The 25,192-nt window shown below is 44.7% G+C and overlaps 1 protein-coding gene across 2 annotated transcripts in view; it reads right to left on the bottom strand.

Moving 5' to 3' along the window:
* The window catches only part of RNF150 (ring finger protein 150), a 124,765-nt gene that overhangs the window by 44,465 nt on the left and 55,108 nt on the right, over positions 1–25,192 (bottom strand). For both annotated transcript variants that reach the window (XM_037497294.2, XM_037497295.2), the window contains exon 2: positions 2,493–2,743. In XM_037497294.2, the coding sequence (XP_037353191.1) occupies positions 2,493–2,743 (251 nt within the window). The remainder of the gene's footprint in view (positions 1–2,492; positions 2,744–25,192) is intronic.

The following is a 25,192-nucleotide window of genomic DNA, read 5'->3' as shown; positions in this document are numbered from 1 at the left end:
TGGACGAGGGGCAGGGCTAGAGAGGGTTCAGGTGACTCTGCCAAGGAGAAGGGGTTTGTTGTGGGTTTTCTACGTGTTGTGTTTCCTCCTCAGGTCCATGCCCTTCTGCTCTGTAATAGGGGAGTATTCGCAGCAAACATTTGAAAGCTGAGTTAAGTAGGACAAACATTTAAACAGAATTACTATTTGCTTTCACTACTTTTGTTCCTTTTGGAAATAACTCTCAAGTTTATTTTCTTTAAAAGAGTGAACACATACCAAGGGGTAGTAGACACAGACTGGGTCTCATGCTACAGCTTTGTCTACAACGTCACTTCTATCCTTGCAGATGCTTAGACAGACCTGCAAGCTACATCTACCTGTACAGGGTAAATCAGTGATTGAAATAATTACTTAAGTAATTCCAGCTTAAAACGTCATCCTGGCCTCAGTTTGCAGTTACTACTGTCAGTTTGAGTTGAGTTTCTTGGTAACTCCCCAATTTCTGCATAGCAAACACGCATAGATAAATCAAAGACAATAACAAGTTGGGGGCGGGTAAGAAACAAAAAGGGCTAAGTTTTTGACTAATAAAGGGTTTGTATGGATCGATAAGAAGATAGCTAGCAACTCAATTAAAAAGTGGTCAAATATTATAAGCATTTAGAAAACATTCACTGCTTTAATTTTACTTGAAAAGAAGTTCAGTGTTAGTGTAACAAGAAAAATGTGAGACCATTTTTTGACTTACAAAATCAAGTCATACCCAGCATTTAAGAGCTGTAATATACTCCTGGTGAGGATATGGGGAAAGAGCAGATGCTATTATAGCTATAAACTATATTGGTATAAACTATTAGTGTGTTGTTATTAAATGTATAAATTGCTGCAATCTTTTTGGCAGATAACTTGGCAGAATCTATCATAGTTTAAAATATACACACCCTCTCCCTAGCTACGAAACCTCTAGAATGTACCTTACAGACACCTTCTTCAATGTGCTCAACATCTCAAGTACATGTTTTTGGATTTAAAAAATTTTTTTGTGTGTTTGGTAAGAGAAGACATGTCTATGGATAGAAGCTGGTTTAATGTTACTTGTATAGAAAATAAGTTGCTAATAGTCAGTAGAAATGAGAAAAGGCAGCTTGGTTGAGTGCTGATATGAATGAATTTCCAAGAGGAAGTGAAAAATAATGGTATGGAGTGAAGTGTGCTATCATCTGTATAAAAATGTGCATATGCGCATGTATGTGTGTGTGTGTGTGTAAGCACATAAAATACCATGGAAGAGAAGATATTCCAGGCGAGGACCTGATAACAGAGGGAGAGACATGGAAAGAGAATTACTTTTCATTGTGCACCATTTTATGCCATGTAAATATGTTATCTGTTCCAATATTTTTATAAGATTTATTTATTTATTTATTTATTTATTTATTTATTTATTTATACAAGCACTGGGTACAGTCAGAAGCGCGGGAGGGTGAGAGAATTCACCAGAGCCAGAGCGGGGAGCAGAGCAGGCAGAAGGACCGAAGTACACTGCTGAGGGGAGCAGCGGGCGGCAGGAGAGGTCTGTGCGCCATGCGGGACCCTCCTCTGGTGGCCGGGGAGCAGCCGGGGATCGAACTGGCGCTGCAGAGGCTGCGGGCAGCTTTGCAACCCAGCGCTCAACTGCTGCGCCACCGTGGAGGCCCTCAGTGGAGATTTCACCCAGAAAGACCACAGGAGCTCATGACTGGGAAGAGCCTGTTGCAATGCCTGGTAACATCAATTGGATATGGGGAAGTAGTTGGTCCCATATTCTCTGAGCCAGGCTTAGATGTGATCCTTTTGGGTGCATTTTTTTTTAAACATTTATTTATTTATTTATACGAGCACTGGGTACAGTCAGAAGTGCGGGAGGGTGAGAGAATTCACCAGAGCCAGAGCGGGGAGCAGAGCAGGCAGAAGGACCGAAGTACACTGCTGAGGGGAGCAGCGGGCGGCAGGAGAGGTCTGCGCGCCATGTGGGACCCTCGCCAGTGGCTGGGGGTCGAACCGGTGCTGCAGAGGCTGTGGGCAGCTTCGTAGCCCAGCGCTCAACCGCTGCGCCACCGGGGAGGCCCTGTTCCAATTTTTTAAAGGTTATTTTAAAAAGCAATTACTCTGCTTTTTCTTCTGTTCACAGGAGGAAATCCTGGCTCTTTCCACATTATATTGCCACCGTTAACATAATCTCAGCTCGCTTCCCCTTTCCCCTCTTACCATGTGCCTAATTAAATAACCATTGAAAACCTCAGCAGCAGGAATATGGGACAAAGCACCTCCGTGTTACAGAACAACATCAGTAAGCCATCAAAACACGGGCATTTGGAAAAGGTCTGAAAACACACTAATGGTGTTGACCTTGAGTGGGGGTTCCCCTGGGGGCTCTGGTTTTGTCTTGCTAATGTCTGTGCTTTCCGAAGTTTCTATGACAACAGGTTTTACTTTCTTGATAATTTCTTTTTCACTGTTTTGCTTCTTACCTGGTTCCTGTCCCTGGCGTTTGCATAGCGGAACCTCTGGATGTAATAAAAGACCAGCCAGGCGAGGGAGATGATCATCAGGACGATGAAGGAGATGGATACGAACACCACGGACGTGCGGCTCACGTATTTCTGCAGGTTCCGGGTGCCGATGGTGATGTACATGGTGACGGTGAGGTTCCGCTCCAGGAGGCTGACGATCTCCCGCCCTTTCAGCTCAGGAATCATTATGGCCACGATGTCCTCCACACCTGTCCGGAGAGGGACAGTAGGGGCGAGGTGAGAGGGGGCATCACAGGAAAAGGTCTGGACAAAGTAACCCCAACCCCACGATGATGGCATCGTGACAACTGACAGTGGTCCCGGCAGCCAGGTCTGACCCCAGGGGCGTCTCTCCAGCCACCGAGGCTGCTGTCCTGCTCTGAGTACGGAGCCAAAACGAGCTCATGGTCTGGAACCAGCAAGGGCTGGTCAGGGCGGCCCTTCCCCGACTAGTCCAGTTGACAGTTATATGTTACATGTCAAAGATCTCCCGGAGGAGGGGAAAAGGGCCTTTGTTCCCCAGGGCAAAGGGGTGGAATGCTGAGTTTTACGGCCTCTGTCTGGGGACCCTCCTTCTCCCCACTGGCCCCCAGACACGGAGAACATTCGATCACAGAGCTCCAGCATTCCCATGGCGATTTTCTCCCACAACAAATACCCAAAGCTGCCCAAAATAAGGCGTCCTAAAGACTCTCACATGATTTGCCAACACAAAGTGCTCTCAGAACTATTTCCTGCTCAGTCTGATTTGGTGTATTCAGCTGTGGGGGACCATCTGGCCGAGCAAGGGACGAGGGAGGCCAGACGGACAATTCCAAAATTATTTTCCCTCCACCCTCAAATATTCCCACCACGACACCCCTGCAGCTGGACAGTTTGAAGGGAAAAGGGTGAGTCCCTTGGGCCTGAGTTAGCTGGTCACTGTCCTATTCTTCGTGACAGGCTGTGGGGCCAGTACAGCGTCGTGGGGGGAGTCCCCGAGCCTCAGCCAGTGGTTTCGGCAAAGATCCAGTGAAGCAACTGGACACGCCTACGTGACTGCTGCATGCACAGAACATCAGCCTCACTGGGATGGGTTCTCAGGAAATCCCCCGCCCCCCACCAATTCAAATACATGCCCGCAGAACTCATGGGCCTCATTTCCACGGGGACATGTCTCATTACCAGGAGTCCCTGCACACTGCAGGGAGCAAATGAGGATGCCGTTAACATGTTGTAGGTCCCGGACAAGACTAACCGCTGCTCCAGCCACTGCTCAGAGCTGGCCGTGGCCCATGCCGAGTCGGTCAGCAGGTAGAACAAGCGGGTTACATTTGTTCGGGCTGTTGTCAGTCTCTTAGAAGTTACTTCGGGCTTTCACTGGACCTTGATCTTTGTGCAGGTTTTCAATCCTAAACTCCTTGATGGGATTTCACTTAGGCTGAATAAATACTTTAAAAGCTAACCCCGCACAAAAGGGTCTGTGTGTGCTACGTCAATTCTGTATTTTTAAAAACTCCTACAACCTTTACATTGATCCTACTGTAAACCCATAAAGCCACATCGTGTTTAGATTCGGCTGTTATTTCTGGGAATTACTGAACCCGATGGCTTCAATTTCAACTTTACAGAATTTATTGACAATTCCGAGGCTGCCTCTCTTTTCATGTTTACTTTGGCTAATGGGCTGAGTGTGGTCTGAGGTTTCTGCGAGGGATTTAGGCTGCTGGCAGGTTTTGTCTGCACAGAAATATGATCTTTGTAGACTGAACTGACCTGACCTGGTGAGGCTCATCCTGGCACTGTGGCTATTTTGTAGATATTTATATAATTTTTCACTTAATTTACTCCCTTGTTTTATAAATTTTAAGCATATCTTCTCAATCCCCTAGACTTAGATTTTTTATCTGATCAGGGATCTTGGGATTTTAAAAGATTTTCTATGCTTGGAGTTGCACAAGTCTTACATTTCTTGGTAATCAATATTTATTAATATATTCCTTTGTGGTTCCCAGTTTTGGTACTGTTTAGAAAGCTCTTCTCTGCCCAAGATGATAGAAATATTCAAAAATTGCTTTCAGAATTCTACAGCTTTACTTTTTCACATTTCAGTCTGAAGCAACCTGAATGTCTTTTGTTATCAGTACAATGTTTGTAGAGGTCTTGTCATGTGATGGGCAGACAGGAGGCAGATAGGATCAACTCATTTTCCCCTTAAATTCTAGACACCCTTGCATCTAGCCTTGGTTTTTATAAGGTTCACCCATTCAGGCCGGTAACCTAAGTCTTCCTCCCCAACTCCTTCCCCAGACAATCCTCTTATTATTTGCATATACATCAGAGACCACAGTCTCTGGTCTAGTGTAGCGCTGGGCCCTGGAACCAGGCTGCTTGTTTCAAAACCCAGCTCCAAATTTTATAAATAGGCTTGGACCACAGTTTGGCTATCCACATTTTCAATTACTCATCATCTGTTTTCAGGGATGTGAGAAAACATTTTCTCTTCCTGTCAGGTGACATAAAACTATTTTAATGCACTTATTTTAAACTTCAGGGCTTAGTGACACCACATGTGTCTGTGCCTCCACCGTCTGAGACACCCACGCGGACAGACAGACTGAACACGGTTCTCTTCACCTGGCCTCCCCCCATTCATTTCCAGTGTGCACTATGAACTTCAGGGTGCCAATAAAAAAAATTACATGGCAACGTGGGCTCTTTTCTCTGTGTGCATGGTAAGAGGAGACACTGGGCTGTGCGTTTATCCCAATAGGAATGGTGATTTAAGAGTGGGGTGCTCAGGGGGGTTCAAAAATGATACAGTGAGGCGGATCTGGATGAATAAGGTGATCAGTCTGATCACGGCACAGGCCCAGGGCAAAAGGCTTCCATAGGATGGAAGCTGACAAACGAGACTTGTGCGTGGGGGTTGGGGGGCTGAGAGGTGGGGGAAAAGCAGGCTGTGCCCTCGATGAAATGGAATGTGCAGCTACATGCCAGGGAGAAGCCTGCAGACTCTCCAGGGATGGACGGTCCCACATGCCACAGCTTGGCTTTATGATTTTTCAACTTATTTCTAAATTTATTAATTTTCTCATATAATTGTTCATCTTTGTACAATAATTGGTATCTCCCCTCAGGTGTAGTTCCCATGGTTCTCCCACCGCCACGGCACCTGAGATCCATCACCACAGTCCCTTGTGCTCTTTCCTCCCCTGTTTTGACTCCCTCCCCTGCTGTCTGCCTCGGTGCTATGTTGAGCCTGCAAATTGTCTTTTTTCTTGACCTTTTGTTCCATTTCTCTATATTCCTTCTATAAGGGAAACCATCTGATATTTATCTTTCTCTTTCTGACTTATTTGACTTAGCATCATCCCTTCCAGCTGCATCCATGTTGCTACACGTGGCATGAGATCATCTCTTTTGATCGCTGAGTAGTATTCCATAGCGTATATTCCTCAAAACACTAAAAACGGATCTACCTTATGACCCAGTGATTCCACTGCTAGGAATCTACCCAAAGAACACAAAAACACTCATTCAAAAGGAACCTGCACTGGTCTGTTTACTGTAGCACCAGTTAGAAACTGTACTTCAGATTTAAATACTGATCTTGTCCCAGGCAAAGCAACACAATCAGCGGCTAAGCTACGGGGTTTGGCTGGCTGTGTGTTAAATGTACTTCCAATGTGACAGCTGTGACGTACAGTGGATTATGGGGATGTAGCCCCCATTGTTAACCAAGGAGGATCTTATATTGTAGGTAATTGCTCCTGAAGGAGTGAGAGGGAGGGTGTGAGGGAGAAGGAAGCAGGGGTGAAGTGGGGGATAGACAGTACCAGTGAAAGACCAGTCCAGTTTCTCCTCTAAGCTAAATTCTGTCCTAAGTGTCTAATCTAATCTATGATACTCCTGGCCTCAGGGAAGAGAAGCTAACATGTATGCTTGGCAGGGACAGAAATTACAGAGCAGCCTGTTATTTGGGCAATTCTCTGTTTCCCATGATGTCTACTCTAATATTGAGTGCCTCTATTTGCAGAATTATGTCAGCCTACCATCGATTTTCCTCCCAAAGGCACTGCTCACTTCTGGGGGATGGCTGTTATGTAATGACTGTGAATCTGGACAAGCTCTTCAGCCCTGGGAGAGACTGTGTGGCCAGGACACACATAACCCGCCAGACAGACAGCCGGAGCATCCTGTGCTCAAGTGCTTCCGTTTCCCAGGACATGCTTCGTGGCAACTCTAATTGGTGATATGCAGATAAGGAATCAAAACAAAAGTCCAGAAAGCCAGAGGATGCTTAGTAATCAGGAAAACCTTGTAAATTCAAAACCAGGCTGTTTTGAAACCTTACAGTAATAGAATGCCTGGATAGCCAGCCAAGGGCTTGGCATTTATACTGCAGCCTCCTTGTGCCTATTGGAGGGTGGTAACATTCGTTTCTGGGTTTATGTAGTCAAAAATCCTTTTGCAATTTTCCACATCCTCTCTCCTCCCTAATCAGTACTTTCGTCTCACTGAGAACCCTTAGAATTTAGGCAATAAAAAGAAAAGACTACAGTGTTTCATTTGTGGATCATTTCTATTTATAAACTTAATATCTGCTGTTTATTTTTACAGTCAGCTCCTGATTATCATCTGCTTTCAAGTGAGGAAAATGTAGGTGAAATGATTTTTAAAACTGCAAAGCAGCATATAAATGTGAAGTGTCACCATGTTGTGCCTTAAAAATATTTTAAAACTAAACACAGATGTAAAAATCCTAAATAAAGCTTTCACGAGTAGAATCCAAGAGTATAGTACAAAGTATGACCACATGGCAATGATCCAAGGAATGTGAGGGAATTAAACATTGGAAAATATATTAATGCTTTCTCAGGACATTAGCAAACAAAAGGATTCAAGCTCACGATCATCTTAGGTAGCAAGCTGTGCTAGGACATCTGGTCTCTCCGGAGTAGTGTTTGGTAGGGCACTGGCTGTCCAGACAAAGCCTTCATCCACAGCCTCCCTTGCAGCTAGGTGTGGCTTTGTGGTTAATACCTGGCCATTGAGAAGTGAGAGGCAAATATGCTTGCCCCTCCTGATTCCTCTGCATGAAAGGACGAAGCAGGTGCCCCTCAGGTCCTCTCTCCCCTCTTCTGTGACTCCAGACAGAGGAGGTGGAGCAGCCAGTTCTTAGGGAGGGAGGCCGTATGTCAAAGACAGCCCCATTCCTGATTCTTATCAAGAAGTGTAAATTAACAGACTAACCTTTCTTATTGTGAAATTTCCTTAATGTGATGGAGGAACTTCCAGAAATAGTACAGTAAATAGAAACATTGAAAGTTTTCCAATTCAAATCATAAGACAACTAATCATGAATAAGATGATGAATTAGCCAACATTTCAAGCAAAAGTGCTATCTGGTGCAAAGAGGCATAGAAATTAGAGTGTTGATCTCAGAAAGGATTTTGTGATTATTTGGGGGAATCACATGACCACTTAAAAAAACCAAGATAATTCAACTATCAAAATTAGAAGAACACTCAGAAAAATCCAAGATGCAAGAGCGACATGCAAAACCGAAGAGCTCTCTATACACCAATAACACTGAATCAGGAAATAGAATGGAAAAAATGATCTATGCATAATAGTAGATATGTCAAAAAATATTTAAGAATATAAATATTAAATATTAGCCCTATATGAAAAATACTACATAGTCTCTGTTTTTTAAAATATTTTTAGTACTATCTACTTAGTTTGCAAACTAACTAGATTTATTTTTTATTGTTGTCTGCATTATGGTCAAGGAACATAGTCACTTGATATTGATCCCCAATCATTTAATGCATCTCCAGGTGGCGGTAGATTTTCCCTGAGTGTTCAGAAACATTGTACTACAAAATCATTTCTGAAGAGGATGCATAGCTCCTTGATTGGATTTATTAATTGTATTCAGATCTTCCATATGTCAGCTTATTTTTGTTGCTTGAATGATTGAAAGGAGTGTGCTGAAATGTCTCACACAATTGCTGATCTGTTTCTCTTTGAAGTTTCATCAGTTGCAGCTTGATCTTTTGAATTTCTAGAGCTAGATGCATGATTCCAGGGGTTTCCATCATTGCCATCACCACCTCTGCAGGCGGCAGCACCACCTCAGTTCTTGCTCTTTAGAAGTGGGCGTCTGTCCTTCCGCCTTGTGACCTTTTGCAGTTATATTTGAGCACGGTCTGTGATGTCCTTGAATGTCACCACCATTCAGAAGCTAGTACATGAATACTTTCAATCTGAGGTCTCAGATTTATTCTTTTATTCTAAAACAATCATCTTTATAGTTTATTCAAATATTCCCTCCTATATTTTTTCCTCTCCTGGGGTTCCTATTATCTTGGTGGCACTTATTCTTCTGTTTTCCATACTTCTTACGCTCTCCTCCTCCCTCATTTATAAACTTTTTATTTTGAGATAATGATACATGAATGAAAAGTGGTAAAAATAGCCACAGAGACCCCATTCATGCAGCTCCCTCCAGCGGTGGGGGCCTGAGCAGAACAGGAAACTGATGAGCACAATAGAATTAACTCGATTACAGAATTTACTTGCATTTAACCAGATTTTGGCATGTAAAGATTTTTCAAATGTCTTCGTGTAAACTTCTATGATATGTTATCACACGTATAGTCACAGAACTATGACTGCAATTAAAATATTGAAATATTCCATCACCACAAGGGAATTCCTTCCTCTTCCTAACGTTTGTCCATTTATCTATTCTCAATTTCTATAAATTTTTTCCTTTCTAGAATGCTATATAAATGGACCCTGATAGTAATAACCCTTTGAGATTAGCCTTTTTTCCCCCAATCAACATATGCCCTTAACATCATCCATCTTGGCATGCATGTCAGTGACCCCTCCCTTCCTGCTGGCTGGCGTTCCATGGCATGGAGTGTGCTCTGCTGCGGCTTGACTATGCACCCAGGAGTGGACAGATGAGTATTTCCTGTTCTTGACTATTAAGAATAAAGTTGCTATCAATAATAGTGGAAATTTACAGTGAAGCATTTAGCATGAGAACCGCCATATAAATCTCATAAAATAGATGTCGTTTATCGAGATCACAGCTGTTGCTTCACCACTGCCAAGCACACACAGGGGTGCATCTGCCCACCTTCCTGTCACTTTGACTTAGTGTCCCCTATGCTACAAAGGCCTAATCCTGTCAGGGTACAGCATACCACCCTCGCAGTCACTGGTGAGGGACACGGGACTTCTTCAAGATATGAAGAAAGCAAATGTCCTCTTTTCCTGCTGATGTCTACGGGGGCATGAGCAATGTTAAGCCGTGGGATCACTTAGCACCCTCGGGGAAAAGGCTAGAAACAGAGCTGATGTAGGAAGAGGAAGAGCTCCCAAATTTTGGGGCAAAAGCCTCATGGACCCATGAAAATGCTCATTTTCACTTATTAGGGCAAAGCAAACCCAAACCATATGAGAGACCACCTCACACCTGTGACAATATCCTGGAACAAAAAGATTAGAAACAACAAGGGCTAGAGAGGGGGCAGCAGGTGCCACTGTTGGTGGGAAAGAAAGCTGGTACTTACTAAGTGTAGATATTCCTCAAAAATCTAAAAATGGCAGTGCCATGTGACCCAGCAACACCTCTCCTAGGTGTTCTTCCAAATAACATGAAGACATGGATTCAAAAAGATATCTGCCCCCTATGTTCATAGAGGCATTATTCACAAGAGCCATGACATGCAAACAACCTTTATGCCTAGTGACACATGGCTGGCCAGAGAACTTATGGTATTTGTACTCAACGGCATGCTATTCAATTATTAAAAGTGATAAAATGTTGCCTTTTGGGACAATGCAGATGGAACTTGAGTTGATTATGCCAAGTGAAATAATCAGAAAGAGAAAGACAATTAGCGAACAGTTTCTCTCAACTATGAAATATAAATAACCAAAGCAAATGAACAGATCACAACAAAAAAAGTCCTACACTGTTGAAAAATAAGGGTTACTAGAGGGTAAGGGCGTGGGCAGGAAGGGTAGACGGCAGCAATCTGAAAGAGGAAGGGCTTCAGTGGTGGGTGAGGTGAGGCTTACACAGAGTGGTAAGCTGGATCCCTGAAATATACATATAGTATTGTAAATCTATAATATTAGGTAACAAAAAAAAAAAAAGAAAATTATCCTGACAGAACTTGAGCCTTGATCAAGCTGTACCTGAAGTTAGCCTACTGTTATGCAGTTATTTTGCTAAAGGCAATATGGGCTGAGTTTGCTGTCTTCTGCTCTGATGTTACATAAACAGGTGGTAACAAAAAAATTCTAAAAATCCAGGTCTTCCGAATCCAAAACCACTGTTAATGAACCTCATTGTACTTCTATAAACTTTCTTAGGTTTCAAAAACTTCACTTATTTGAATTCACATTCATACCCGCTGTGTATTCATGTGTACATTTCAGAAAAGAATGTCCATATCCAGCAAAATGACTTCCTCACATGTATGATTCAAAGTCATTCTGGGTCATAAATGAGTCATCTTCCATACGGTTCCAAAGTTTGTCCTGTTAGCTCTTCCACCCTGAGGACAGCTAGTGCCAGCTAACCTGCAATGAAATTAATTTTCAGGGGATTAAAATTTAAATTCATAGTAGGATTAATTTAAAAGTGTGAAAATTTATCACTCTGGAACCAAACTGATCATTGGTCGTGCAAGCTGTCAATATTTCTCTGGAAGTCCTCGGAATTCGAATTGTTAAAGGTTCATCTGGGTTGTAGAGTAAAAGCTGGTTAATCTGTGCTCCCACGAAGCGCTGCTGAAAATCTGAATTATGTCAAATGCTGCAGGTTACTGAGTGCATTTTAATTATGCACCAGATCCCTTAAGTGGAGATTTGTCATTCTAGTCAGAGGCAGACACTCAAGAACTAACTTTTATGAGAGCAAAACAATCTTTAAAGGAGATGCTACCAATAGCCAATTTTATTTTCTTTGTAGAGACTCTAGTAACTTAATTAACTGATGTCAGTTTCTCAGCCATACTTAACATGATCAATGATTCATACTTTTAAAAAAATTCATATTTTTTTTCCTTTTCTACAGTGTGTAGAATTTTCTATGCACTTATAATAACTGTAGGGGAGTGATGGATATAAAATAAGGTATATTATTTATAGCTTTATCTGTAGCATTTTCTTAGAACAAAGACAGTAAATGAGAATTAAAAATAACTTTTTAGTTTTTGTGATAATTTCAAATGGTTAAAAATAATATGATAGAACGCAGGCTGAAATAAAACATCATAGAATCCTGCACCACTCTGATCTTTAACATAATTCAGTTTTTATTTGAGCAAATCAGGCTTAAAGAAACATCTGCTTATGTAGAAAATGTCAAAATTCTAAATTTGTTTGGACAAAATATACATGTAGTCTCATTAAAGAGCAGACTAACCTCCATTATTCACAGGACAGAAGATAGGACAGACCAAAATTCCCCAGCATATCTCTCTTCCTAATAATTTAATGCATGCAATTAAATGGCCAAGTCATTTATCATAACTTCTAACTGGGTCATCTTGGAAGATGGACTAAATCTTTAAGGTTCAGGCTCATTATCTCCAAATCTCTAATTGCAAATGTAGCTAACCCAAAGGGCAGAGAGAGGATTAAATGAGACAATACATATCATTGACCTAGGACATAGGAAGTGCTCGGTAAGTATAAGGTAGTATGATACCAGCATCACATCAAAGAGTTATTCAGAGCATCCTAGCTAGACAGCTGCCCCTGGACCAGAGAAAGGTGGAGTTGGGACGGTGCCTACTGGTTTTGGCTTCCGCTGGGGCTCAGAAACAAAGGTGGGGTGTCCAGACACCTTTGTGAGGTGTCTAGAGCCCTGAATGCTACAGGACTCCCAACAGCCAGGGAGCGTGCCCAGCTATTCATTCCTGCAACGCGCAAGTGTTAACTTTCCACAGCACATTGGTCACTGAAAGGAAACCCTGGGGCAGGTGAATAGAAAACCAATCTTCAAAGGAAAAAGATAAACATAATAATCGGATGAGCAGGGACTGGCCCAAATCACTTGCTCTCTCTCTTTCTCAAGGCAGCAAAAAACAAAAGTGGTGTAATTTTTAGTTTGAAACAGTCACAGAGTCAAAGCAAATGTGGATTTGTTTTATTTTGCTTTGAATTACTGGGGGGAGGGGAAATCACATCGCTTACTCCCTATTAGATTATTTTTAACAGTGTCTGGCAAGAACTTCGAGGAGTTGCAGTTAAAACACAATCACAGTACCTTGGCTATCTTTGAGAGGTAGATGGCGTTATATTCTGTGGCGCTGCATAGAGGGGACACACCCGGGAAGCAGCGCCTCATGCTTTGCTGATTTGTTTGGCAGCAGCACCCTGGGAGGCCCAGGTCACTGCGTAACTAATGAATGCCTCATTGCTTTACTTGATTCATCTCTGTGCTGCTTCTTAGTAATCTCCAAAGTTGTCTTCAAAAGTCTTTGAAAACTGGACACGAGAAATCCCTTATGACAAGTACAGATTGGAAAATCCCTTTCTGAAATGCAACTGAAGTGACTATTTTGGTTTCTAGAAGCTGGGACTTCCCACACAGGCTTCCCTATATAAGATGATGTGGGCTATGGACGCAGCAGTAACATTAAGGTCAGTGAAAAGACCAGCGATGACTACATGGAGAACACAGCAAAAAACGGGCCTGCTGGAGGCTGTGTCTCTCTCGGTGGAGCGGGGCTCCCACACCAAAGCAGCAGAAACTGCAAACCTTTCGGCTGGATCAGTGACTTCCAGTAACTGGTGTGGCAACCGTTTATGAAATGCGTTTAGAAAGCCGTGTGCTGTCTTTAAGCTTCCTTGGTCTTCATGCCTCTGGCACAGATCTCTGGCTGCATTTTATAGGGTCTCACGTCTAAGAAGGTGGAAGGGCTGGCGGTTGAGCATGAATTTAGGAAGAGTTCCACAGGCCCTTGCGTGCCCTCAGGTGGGTGCCTTCCGCGCTGAGTCAGAGTGTGCACAGCAGATGCTGTCGCTCTTCCCCTGCACTCCCTGACCTGTACCATCTCGGGGCACACGGTCCTGACTTTCAGCTGCAGTGCCTGGATTTCCTTGCCTCTGTGGCTTCCCTTGACCACTTGAGTTCATGCTCTGATAGTGTGTGGGCCACAGGAGGGGAATGTCACCTGCACCCCAGTTAAGTCCTGGGGGAATGATGAGGAAGCTGGTATGGACATGGTCGGCTCCCTCTTGCCCATGCAAGACCTGTGGCTTATTTCCACACCATCTCCCAGGGCTCCCCAGGAGGACCAAGCTCCAGGGCCCCATGGTGGGTCGTACCCTGGACAGGCTACCCTCCCGTCATGTTTCTCCTCCCCAACCCCACTGGTGCTCCCTGCAAATGACTCTCAAACAAATGGCCTGCGGTTGAGTCCTTGTTTTGGGTCTGCTTTTGGGGAAACTCAAACTAAGACTGTACCAAAAAGGATTTCTCTTCTTTTATTGCTCTTCAGAATCCACTGACTATTAAGCACTGGTCTAACAGTTCCTGCCTTAGCACATCACCCAGCTTCTTCTTCTTCTTTTTTTTTTCAATAGAGGCATGTTTTATTTGTTTGTTTGTTTTATTTATACATGCACTGGGTACAGTCAGAAGCGCGGGAGGGTGAGAGAATTTACCAGAGCCAGAGCGGGGAGCAGAGCAGGCAGAAGGACCGAAGTACACTGCTGAGGGGAGCAGCGGGCGGCAGGAGAGGTCTGCGCGCCATGTGGGACCCTCCTCTGGTGGCCGGGGAGCAGCCGGGGATCGAACCGATGCCGCAGAGGCCGCGGGCAGCTTTGCAACCCAGCGCTCAACCGCTGCGCCACCGGGGAGGCCCTCACCCAGCTTCTTAAAGAAACTCTTCAATGGGTTTACAAATAGAAAAAAAGCAAAGGCAAAAACATGAATTCTTCCCCACTTATTATTTCTAGCTGAAAAAAAAAAAATCACCAGTAGCAGTTCTAGAATCTTCCAAGTCAAACCATCTCATGTTCCATTGCCCTGTTGTGGTTACAGTCACAGACAGCTTCTGACCACCACCATCCAAACCACCCCCTGGAGTGAGCTGGGCACCCCACACTCAGCACAGAGAGGGGAGGGGGCTCTCTGCACGCTGAGCAGACACTCACTGGAATGACTGAGCACGTCAGTCCTTCTGGAAGGCTCGCTGTGCAATGCCCTCACTGCACATTGTTAATGAGCACCTGAAATGTAGCTAGGATGACTGGGAGGTTGAATTTTTTTAGTTAATTTAAATTCTAATTTAAAACCATTACTCAGTTCGATCATTAGAAGACTTTTAAGTTTAGCTGAAACAACCTGGATGTGAGAAGCAACTTTTTTCAAGTGTTTTACAAAATCTAAATACAGATCAAATATGTCTGCTGACAGCCTAGCGTCGGAGTCGAGATGAGCTGACGTGCAATATGGAGCCGGTGCACAAACCGTCATTAGCGATCACGCAGAGTCGACAGCGATGAGACATCTTTACATGGAATGACATGTGCAATGACACTCTTTTGGGTATATTGGGCCACAGAAAATGTTACATTTAGTTTCTTTTTCCTTTTTTTAAAAAAGGCGGCCGCTGGAACATGGGTCTGGGACAAGTGACTGGATCTCACTGGAGCCGTTGGCACTGCCGGCCCCTGCATCCTCAGCTCTCACTTGCTGGCTCTGTGGGTGAAATCACCCTTGTCTGAAGACAAAGATAAGAAAACAACATGCCCTGCTCCTCAGGAGCTGACATTTTAAAGGCGTGTCCCAGATTTGCTAATAATATTGAAGCCAAAAAAAAGCAAAAATACGCAGTGAAAGCATCTAAATCTCATGGAATGCAGCTGGCTTCTCCCCCAGTGACGAGATGACTGATATTAATTAAATCACAGAATGTGGTTTCAGAAACACAGCTCTGCCCTCTTCAGATGCCACACAAGCTTGCTCTGCCCGAAGTGACGTGAAGGCTCTGGAGCTGCCCAGAGTCACAGAACCAGGCGTCAGGCCCCGACCGTCAGCTGACACTATCTCCTCCTTCATTCTACAGATACTCAAAAAGTGGTTGAGCCGGGTTGGCTGGCTTGTTTAAGGTGAGAAATTATTGTTCTTTCTTAAAGGAAAATCCATTAACCCTCAAATATAATTGATGTTTCTCTTAGTCAAAAGCTCTTCGCCGTGACAAAGCTACGTTTAAACCTGTGGTTCTCAGAGGTACCAACTCTTCCTGATAGTCCTTTTCAGTCGCCCTTAATATTTCTGAATAACATGTTTATACGATTATTTCTTGGATTAATGCTTGTGGACACTTCTGTGGACCTAACTCCCTCAGGACAGGGCCTGGGTGTGTGTGCCTCGGCCGGAGATAAGTCTACCTTCCCTAGCCCTACTTCACCCCTCCCTGGGCGTACCAGCAGAGCTCGGTGCACACCCTGTCCAGTGGTGCCAGAAGTGTCTGTAATTATGCACCTTTGTCAGTTTTCCTGAAGTGAATGGCTGCATTCTTTCCTCTTCTGCCTGATTTGCCACATTTCCCTTGTTATTTTTCCTGAAATGCTACTGTCCCTGCCATATGCTCACCAATAACATTTTGCATCTTATTTAGACACATTCGCTCCATTTGTCTTTTCGATTGAGACACACCCCTTCTGGAGCCACAGTTCTCCTCCAGCAGGGAGAGGTCGCCTTGCTTCATCCCGGAGCTGACAGCTGAGGCCTCATCTGTGGATGGTGTGCTTGACTTCACTTCCCCCTTTCACTTTAGAGCCAACCTTGAAACCGTCTCTTATTTTTATCTTGCAGACATTTATTAAAATCACCGCACAATGGTACCTCCAGCACCGCAAGGAAATGGCTTACACACTTGAAGTATCAGCCACAGTTGAGTACGTGCAGCCGAAGGGGCGTGTCCTTGCTGAGGCACTCGGTTGCCTGCTCAACCAGCGCCTTGGCCAGTCACAGAGCTCCAGCCTTACTGCTGCCCAGTAACTTCCCAAGTGCTCTGAGACCCAAGAATGCAGGGGTGGGCTACACACTGCTTCTGGGATTCCTCTGTGTTTCTTCCTAACAAGGTAACTCATCACTTTCAGAATGGGCTGGGAGGTTTTTATGCCAAGACCGTGTAGACCCAGATGGAACATAAAGACAGATGTGTGCTGATCAGATCTGCTCATCCGACAAAAGTACCCACCAAAAGAGATTCCAGACGTGGAGAGTCACAGGACCATCAAGTTCTACTTCTGAGAGGAAACACTTGCCAAGCCCAACTCCCTATTTGGAAAAGAGAAGAAAACTGAAGTCTAGATAGAGACTGGCCCGCAACTGAACGGAGGCTGGTGGCAGCTTAGAAAACACTTAGAAGGAAACAACTGGTAGCTTGCAGATAAATTAGGGTCAGACAGATGGATGCTGTCATTTTACCCAGGCTAAGCTTCCCGGAAGAAGCAAAGTCATTTAAACAGTCATGGGCATTTTTCCTATAACACTATTATAACCAAACGTGTGGGCATTAAGTCACAATTTTCTGTCTAGTTGTGTTTTTACCACATAAATTTTTTTTTTAAGACTTATTTACTTATGCATACAAGAGCTGGGGTACAGGCCAGAGATGCAGGGGTGAGAGGATTCACCAGAGACAGAGTGGGGAGCAGAACAGGCAGATCCACTGAAATCCACTGCTGAGGGGAGCAGCGGGCAAGGCAGGAGAGGTCTGCTGTGTCATGTGGGTTGCTCTCTGGCCGCCAGGGGTGGAACTTGTGCTGCAGAGGCTGCGGATTGCTTCATAGTGTGGAACTTAACCCCTTGTGCAACCAGGGAGGCCTACCACATAAATCTTGAGGACTTAGTCATTGTTCACTGGCTTCAGACAGGACAGTAAGGAAGCAGGTGACAGGTAAATGCTGACAGGCTGGTTCTAGAAAGTCTCAGCCAGGCAGCAGTCATTCAGCAAGCGCCTTGCCAATGGGGTTATGCCCACTGTGTAAGAGGCTGTGACCAGCAGCATGACGTCGGGGCATACACAGTTGTTGATTTATAATGATGCGCAGCTAAAATATATACGGTCCTTTTTTATATATCCAAAAGAACAGGTTAATTATAAAGGGAGAGAACAGGATTTTGCACAGACACAAGTGGGCAGAACGAGATCAGCACATGATCTTATAACACAGTGTTACTTCAACAAAAAAATAAACTTTTTTTAAAAAAGCAAGTCACATGATATCCTACATAATAGATTTATGGAAAACACATGTATTTTCCAAATTAAACAAAAAAGTCAGTAATTAATAAAAAGTGAAAAAGAATTGTCCTTTCTTTTGGATCTGATTTTTAGTATCTATCTGAATTTTCCAGATCACACCCAGGGTATTCTCATCCCCCTGCCCCTGCATGTTTCCTGGTCACATGTGCCCAGGGGCCACGTTCTGCACAAACAGCCCCAGACGCTCGTGGGCCTCCCACGGGCCACCTTCACAGCCAAAGCCCCATGTCCATTAGCTGGTGCTAATCATTTCCCATAATCATTCTGGAAATTATGACTGTTTTTCTCTTTTGTAAGCAACTCTGAAGTGAAGGAAAATGATAGCTCTCTTCACAGAAACAACTTTCATTTGGAAAATCACTTGCAAATATTAGTTTTTAGAGCTTCGGAACCAGCCGCAGAGATTACAACCGTCAGACTCCATTTCCTCACTAGAAACAGGGCTCTCTGAGTGCCAAGAATGTAGCAGTAGGTAGGATTCTAATTAAGGCAAAAGACAGTTACTGTTTAGGTTGCCGAGCAACCAGTAAAGCATCTTTTCAAATTGGAGGCAAATAAATATATTCGAACTGAACTTAAGAACAAAAATTATAAGGGAATAATATTAACTAAAGGATAAATTTAGAAAGCAAAAGCAAAGCAAAGCACGGCTGCCTTCCTCAGCATGATGATAGAATAATTACACCCAATGCAGAAAGATGAGAATCGTTACTGTTCTTGTTTTCAGATGGTCCAAGTGTTAATGAGGTCATCCAAGAATTAAAATTCTTAAAATAACACAGAATGTTTTCTGAAAATACATACAATGTAGAAAATCTGGCTTCTTCCTAGTAGGAAGGGATTTTATTGATTATATGAAAAATTCTTCAAGTTCTCAGATTCCTTGTTACAAAAGAATGGGTCGTAGGGATTGCAGGTTGGGCTCTTTCTGAGATGTCCATGCTGGGGTACATTTTCATGTACCTTGTTCTCAGCCTTCAGAGTTCCCACTTGAGTCCACGGGAATTTTCAGGCAAGCTTGCTGGGGATAACGAGACACAGCGTTAACAGGGTGATGATGAGGAGGAAGGGAGAGTGAGCAGGAGTGAGCTGTTGTGTCCCTGGTTTGGGCCTGGACACACGGAGGCAGCTGTGACTGTTCAAGCAGGCCCGGGGCTCCCTCCTGGGCTGTGAGCAGAGGGGCCAGGCCTGTGGGAGCTGTGGGAAGAGCCACTACAGGCTCCCCCTGTGACCGGGTGAAGCCTTCTTTCCTGAGCGTGACAAAGCTCTCGGTGCTGGTCCTTCCCAGTGGGGAGCAGGGGCTCAGAAATGTATCGTCCAAAGGGGAAACTGGATCTGGCAGACTTTGTCTTTGATACTTAAAAAGTATGACTATTTTTTTACTATTCTTTTTTACTGCCTATGTTTGACATAGAACTGTGTGTAAATTTAAGGTGTACAATATATTACTTTGATGCATTTATATGTTGTAACAAGGTTGCTTTTGTAGTGATATTTATCACATTATATAATTCTAGTAGCCCCTCCCCCATGAAAAGAGGGTGCGCTGGGCACGCTAATGAGAACCTTGCAATCTCCCTCCCTCCCATACGCTAGCACGACTGTGGATGCTGACCACCCTACTGGAGAGGGGTCTGATGCTGGTCTGGAAAAGGACGGGAGTTTGGTGGATTTGGTGGCACGTCAAGGGCTCTGAGGATGCCTGAGCTGGTGCAGAAGCCAACTGAGACCTGACTTCAATGACAGAACAGCCTCCTCTGCCACGGGGGTCGGGGAATCCCTTGGAGAAGAGCGACAGGGGGGTGGGACCAGGAACAGGGGCCTCAATCCTCTCCTGGGACGCATGAGGGATGTCGAGGATGGGAGATGACACTCTTAGGAGGGACAATCTTTGCTGGAGGGTGTGCTCTGCTGTGACAGATTATTATAAATTTAGTGACTTAAAGCAATGCTGCCTTAGATTCATACTGATTTGAGATCAGATGTCCGAAATGCATGTCCCAGGGCTAACACTGAGATGTCACAGCAGGACTGAGAGCCTTCTGGAGGCTCTGGGAGGATTGTTTCCTTGGTTTTATGAGCTCCTGGAGGTGGCTTACATCCTCAGCTTGTGGCCGCATCACCCCAACCTCTGCTTCCTCTGTCACCTCTCCTCCCTCCATCTCCTTTTTGTAAGTTTCCTTATAATTCCATCTCCTTTTTATAAGTTTCCTTATAATGACACTGGATAATGCAGGGTAAGCTCAAGACTCTAATCTTAATCTCTAAAGTCCCTTTCTCCAGGTAAGGCAACCTATTCACAGGTCATGGGGGTTGGGAATGGGCACTTCTGGGGCTGTCACCTGCCTACTACAGTGAAGGTGGCAGGAGGAGGGATTTCTGGAGGAGAGCACCCAAGGATACATAACTGGAGCCAGATCTGCCCTGATCATGGTGCCTCGTTCTCCCCTAGTTCAGGCCCCATGATCTCCCAGCTGCCTATGTGGCCTGGAGAAAAAAGACTGTGTATGAGTCCCCAAGGTCTTCACCCTGCTTGACTTCAGCCAGGACCTTATCTCAATAAACATTAAAGTCATATTCTTTGCAATGCTCAGAAGGACCGTTAAGTTGCTGCTTCACCTCTCTTCTCACCCCCAGTGAAAATTCTAGCACCTGACAGGCATTCAGCCATTAGCAAGATTTGGGGGAGCGGATTCTAAGCAAGGCAGTGAGATGTATCATGAAACACTGGGCAGGAAGGATGACAGGCCTGGTCCAGTCTGACATGCAGAACAACTGCACGTGTATGTGTTGTTGGCAAAACAGTGATAACTGGCCGCTAGGGCCTAAAAATAGCTGCCATCAGATCTGAAAACATAAGAGCCTTCCAGATCATGGCCCGCCCCATCTCAGCTCCCTCTAGCCCTTCAGAAACTTCATGGAGACTGAAGCTTCTTGTCTCCCTCCAAGAGAAGTGCTCGTAACCAGCGAAAACAAGAGCCAGTTCATCTGGAGTGGACATCAAAGATTAGGCCAGTCCAACCGACCCAGCCCAATCCTAAAAGTTCTTAAATAAGGTAAAGTGTTAAAAGTTGCAAGCAGATGAGCCTCTCCTTACAGAAGGGGGTCACTGGGTTGCCTCAAAGGCAAAAGCTCAAATCCAACAAGAGGGGTGCTCTCAGGCCAACAACTGTGTGCGTGTCTCTGTCCCACGGTGAGTCTAGTCCAGTCCCTGGGGGCTTTATTTCATATTAAGGCCTTAACTGTTTCTGCTGATGTGGCTGCATTTGGAGACAGAGCCTTTATGGAGGTCATTAACATGAAATGGGGTCATAAGAATGGAGCCCTAATCCTATAGGTCTGGAGTCCTTATAAGAAGAGATAATAGAGCTTTCTTTCTTTCTACCAGCTGAAGACACCAGGCAGGAGGTAGTCAGCACACGTCAAGCTTACCAGAAACCAACCATGGCACCTTGCCCTTGGCCTGTCTGCCTCCAGAACTGACACAGAGTAAAATCCTGTGGAAGCCACTCAGCGTGTGATGTTGTGTAGTGGCAGTTCCAGCTGACAGAGACAGGTGCCAGCCTGGATGCTCGGAGGAGGGAGGGGAGTGCCAGGAGAGGGCAGCTGAGCTCAAGCAGAACTACAATGGCTGGGAGCAGGGGCACTGCTGAACCCCGCAACACACCCCTATGTACAACTGCAGGAACGTGTGAGGAGTAGCCCAGGGTCCTGCCCCACTAGCCCCCCAGACTGTTCCACTGGACCATCAAACTCTGTAGGATTTGTTTCAAGAATAAAAATTCCTAAGCACCCATTAATACATGAATAAAGAAACTGGAATATCTACTCAATGGAATACTACACAGCTATTAAAAAGATGAAATAGTACCTATTGGAAAAAGATGGACGGGCCTCAACGTGATTGTGTTTAGTGAAGTAAGTTAGACGTGAAGGACAGAGATCAGATGGCTTCATTCATCTGTGCGACATAAATAACCAAAAACAGACACTGGCACATCCAGCAAAAACAACTCTTGGACTTAGTGAACACATTTACAGGTTACCAGAAGGGAACGGGGGTGGGAGAGGAAGTAGACAGGGTGCTGGCACCTATGGTTTGGGGCAGGGTGAGTGGAACCTGTGCACTTATAAATGAGTAAATATGTAAGCCCTCAATTAACACAAAAGCCTGCTTAGATGAAAAACAAACCATAACTAAATTCCTTCCAGCTCATGGGTTCCAGGATCTCTGACACAGACAGCAAAGTATGCCACTCAGAGTCAAGTTCACGTCCAAAAATAGGGCGTGTAACCGAGCCCGCCTAGGGAACAGACCTGCTGCCCTGACCACCGAGGCCCCTCCCGCTCTGCGGCGCGGCCTGCACCCTCCGAGGAGGGAAGCGGGCGAGCTGCGCCCGAGGACCCGCTGCTGGGGACACCCATCCGCAAGCCCGGCCCTCAGTACAGGGCAGGAAGGAGGCAGCCCACGGCATGGACAGACCTGCAAGGGTCAAGGAAGAAGCAGCGGGGGGCTCCCCAGAGGCAACTGCACCCTGGGCGTCCCGAGAAACAAAACACTCCTGGGGAGGGGCACAGGCCCTGCCTGGAACACACGGGGTGGACAGCGCCCGAGTGCCCAGGGCAGGAGCGGAGTGAGATGCATCTGCACAGTGAATAGTCACTCAGCTGTAAAAAAACAACAACAAAAAACAAAAAGATAAAATCATGGCTGGGACTGGAGGGGATGGTTTCACGTGAAAAAGGTCGGAAGGAGAAAGAGAAACACTGGGCCATCTCACGCCTCTGCGGAATGAGAGAAACAGAATAAAGGAAACGCCCAAACTCCCAGAGGAGGCCTGGGGGGAGCTCCTGTGGACTGCGGGTGAGGGTGCCTCGGGGGGGGACGGGGTGCCGGGAACCTGTGCCTGCAAATCCCCACAGTGTTGGGAACCAGCATCACCTTAAAAAAAATGCAGCCCCAACAACAATAAGGATGAAGCCACAAGACCCAGGTGCCACTCACCCCCTGGAGGCCAGGGGCCTGCTCCTGGGCTGAGCTGCACTTGAAAGGGAAAGAGCCGGAAATATTCTTGTGGTTGACACGGACACATCACAGCTGAACAGCAACTCTGGGGAGCCCCACCAGAGGGCGGGTGCTGCTATTTTCAGTCTAAGGTTTGGATTCTTATTTTGCAGTGTACCATGATGTGGCAACATCTAGGGGCAAATGTCCTGGCGGCGGGGCAAAGGGGCGGGGGGATGGCAAGAGAAAATATGTCCCAGGGCTGTGGGCAACATTTTTTATCACTGGACCCATCCCGAGCGGTGGGCAGGACACACTTCTACTGTCCATTCCTAGCAAAGACTCGAAGGAGCGTGATCATATCGGGAACTGAAATGGCCTGAGAACAGCTGGAAGGAGTAAACCTCTCCGGGGAGTCAGTTTAGGGAAATTCTGCTCCTATTTCTCTCCCAGATGTGGCAACTTTTTAGCCACTGAAGTAGTTTAAAAACAAGGACGGTTAAGATACCTAAGCACAGATTTCATAAAATTCATTCTAGATTCCTTGGGTCAGTATATAGGCTAGAGTTTTTAACCCTGTGAAGTCTCTAGAGCTCTGGATGAAGAAAAGGTTTTCCTCCTGAGTCGTTCTCACATGCCGTGATTACACAGGACATAATTGTTTAATGGACCCATGGATGCAGTTTGGAGCAGCCTTGAGTTGCCATGCACATGGCAGACTAAATAACTCTTGGAGAAAAATTAAAAGTTACATGCAATAAAATTTTCCTGCACAAATCAAAAGCTGTTAAAATGTACACTCACTTTAAGATTATCCACGTTGGTTTAAAATAGTTAATGCTGTTCTTGGTAAACTTAGTCAAGACAAAAAGTCAAGACAAAAGTAATGGGGTTTGTTTGTTCCCCACCCTCACCCAAAATGAGATGTCGCCTTAAAGGTTGTATTTCAACATGCATTTTGTTTGGGTGGGGGGTTTCACAAATTTTAACCCCTTGAGACACAGATCCTTCATCAAGTTATTTCACTTTGCTAGAATTACAAATTGTACCAAGTATAAATAATAAACTTTTCAGTTGCATTTTGTGAGTCTAATGTCATAATAACTATCAGAATGACTCACTAAGTACTAATTTATCTGTGGCCTTTTGAAAATTGCTACATGAAAAAGGAATTAAATAAATTAGCCTGACCTTACTTATAATTGAATAATTATGCTGGAAATACATTTGAGATGCACAGATTTAACCCATTAAGATAGAGGCCAGATATTTGGATATTTCCCGCGGACACACTGCTAAATTTTTTAACAGGACTTGTCATGAGAATTGCTCTTAAACCAATGGCGGAACTCAAGGAGTGCTGCAGCAGGGTCTTGAAGGCAGGAGGCTCGGGTTCTGTGCTGGCCCTGCCCTTGTATTGGGGGGTGAAATAGGCTGGAAGAAGCCAAGATTTTCTTTAAGTGTAGATTCTTCTTGCTTGGGCCAAAGAGCTAGTATTGAAGCTAATTTAATATGCATTAATCATGGAATATTTTTTATCTCAGGAGAATCTTCGGTTTTATTAGTAGCAATCCCAATCACCTACGCTAGAATCTGAACACAATTCTGCTGTAACTTGTGCTCCCCATCAACAAAAAGCCTTAAACTTTAAAGAATTTGTTGTAATACTAAGATACAACTAGTTACCAGAAGGCAAGCAATTTCCCCTGGGCTTGTTCCTACTGTAATTCTGAGAGCCACAGGCCTGGTGCCGGGTCTACCTCCTTCAGACTAATTCATAAGGAAAAGAGAAAATTGTGGATTTTCTTTAAAACCACATCCTAATGGGCACTGCTTGACAAATGGAGGATGAGCTGTCATTGGCAAATGCTTATCAGAAACTCGCTTTTCTGGCAATTGAACAGAGTGGTCCATGCCTGCTCGATTCATCTCCTCAAGGTTCTGTGCTTCCCTCAGAAATGCAGATGTTAGGACATCAGATTTCTCTTCCCACTCTGAGAAAAACCAAAGCTATGATATATTATCTAAGATACCTCCCTATCCGGATGAAATTCCCAAACAGCTCAAAAAGCAGCTTTGAAGTCTAATAGGTTCGACTGCATTTAGCTCTGTCACTGTAGCAGAGGATGACGTAGGTAACAGGACAAAGGACACAAATGCTAAGGGTTAAATAGAACCATCGAGATAAAAGGATAGGACACGGCACTGAGATGTTCAATAAGTTATCTTCTCCTGTCCTTTCTATTTCTCTTCACTGCGTTTGACTCAAATTTGTGAAGTCATCACAAACAGATCCATAACAATAAATTAAAATATAAGTGACTTTCATGCACTCGATGGCTATAAAT

The sequence above is a fragment of the Talpa occidentalis genome, unplaced genomic scaffold (genome assembly GCF_014898055.3).
Source record: "Talpa occidentalis isolate TD23 unplaced genomic scaffold, MPIMG_talOcc4v2.1 talOcc4.8, whole genome shotgun sequence".
In the NCBI taxonomy this organism is placed as follows: domain Eukaryota; kingdom Metazoa; phylum Chordata; class Mammalia; order Eulipotyphla; family Talpidae; genus Talpa; species Talpa occidentalis.
The sequence above is the reverse complement of the archived record's forward strand: the minus strand, read 5'-3'. Positions and strand labels throughout refer to the sequence as shown.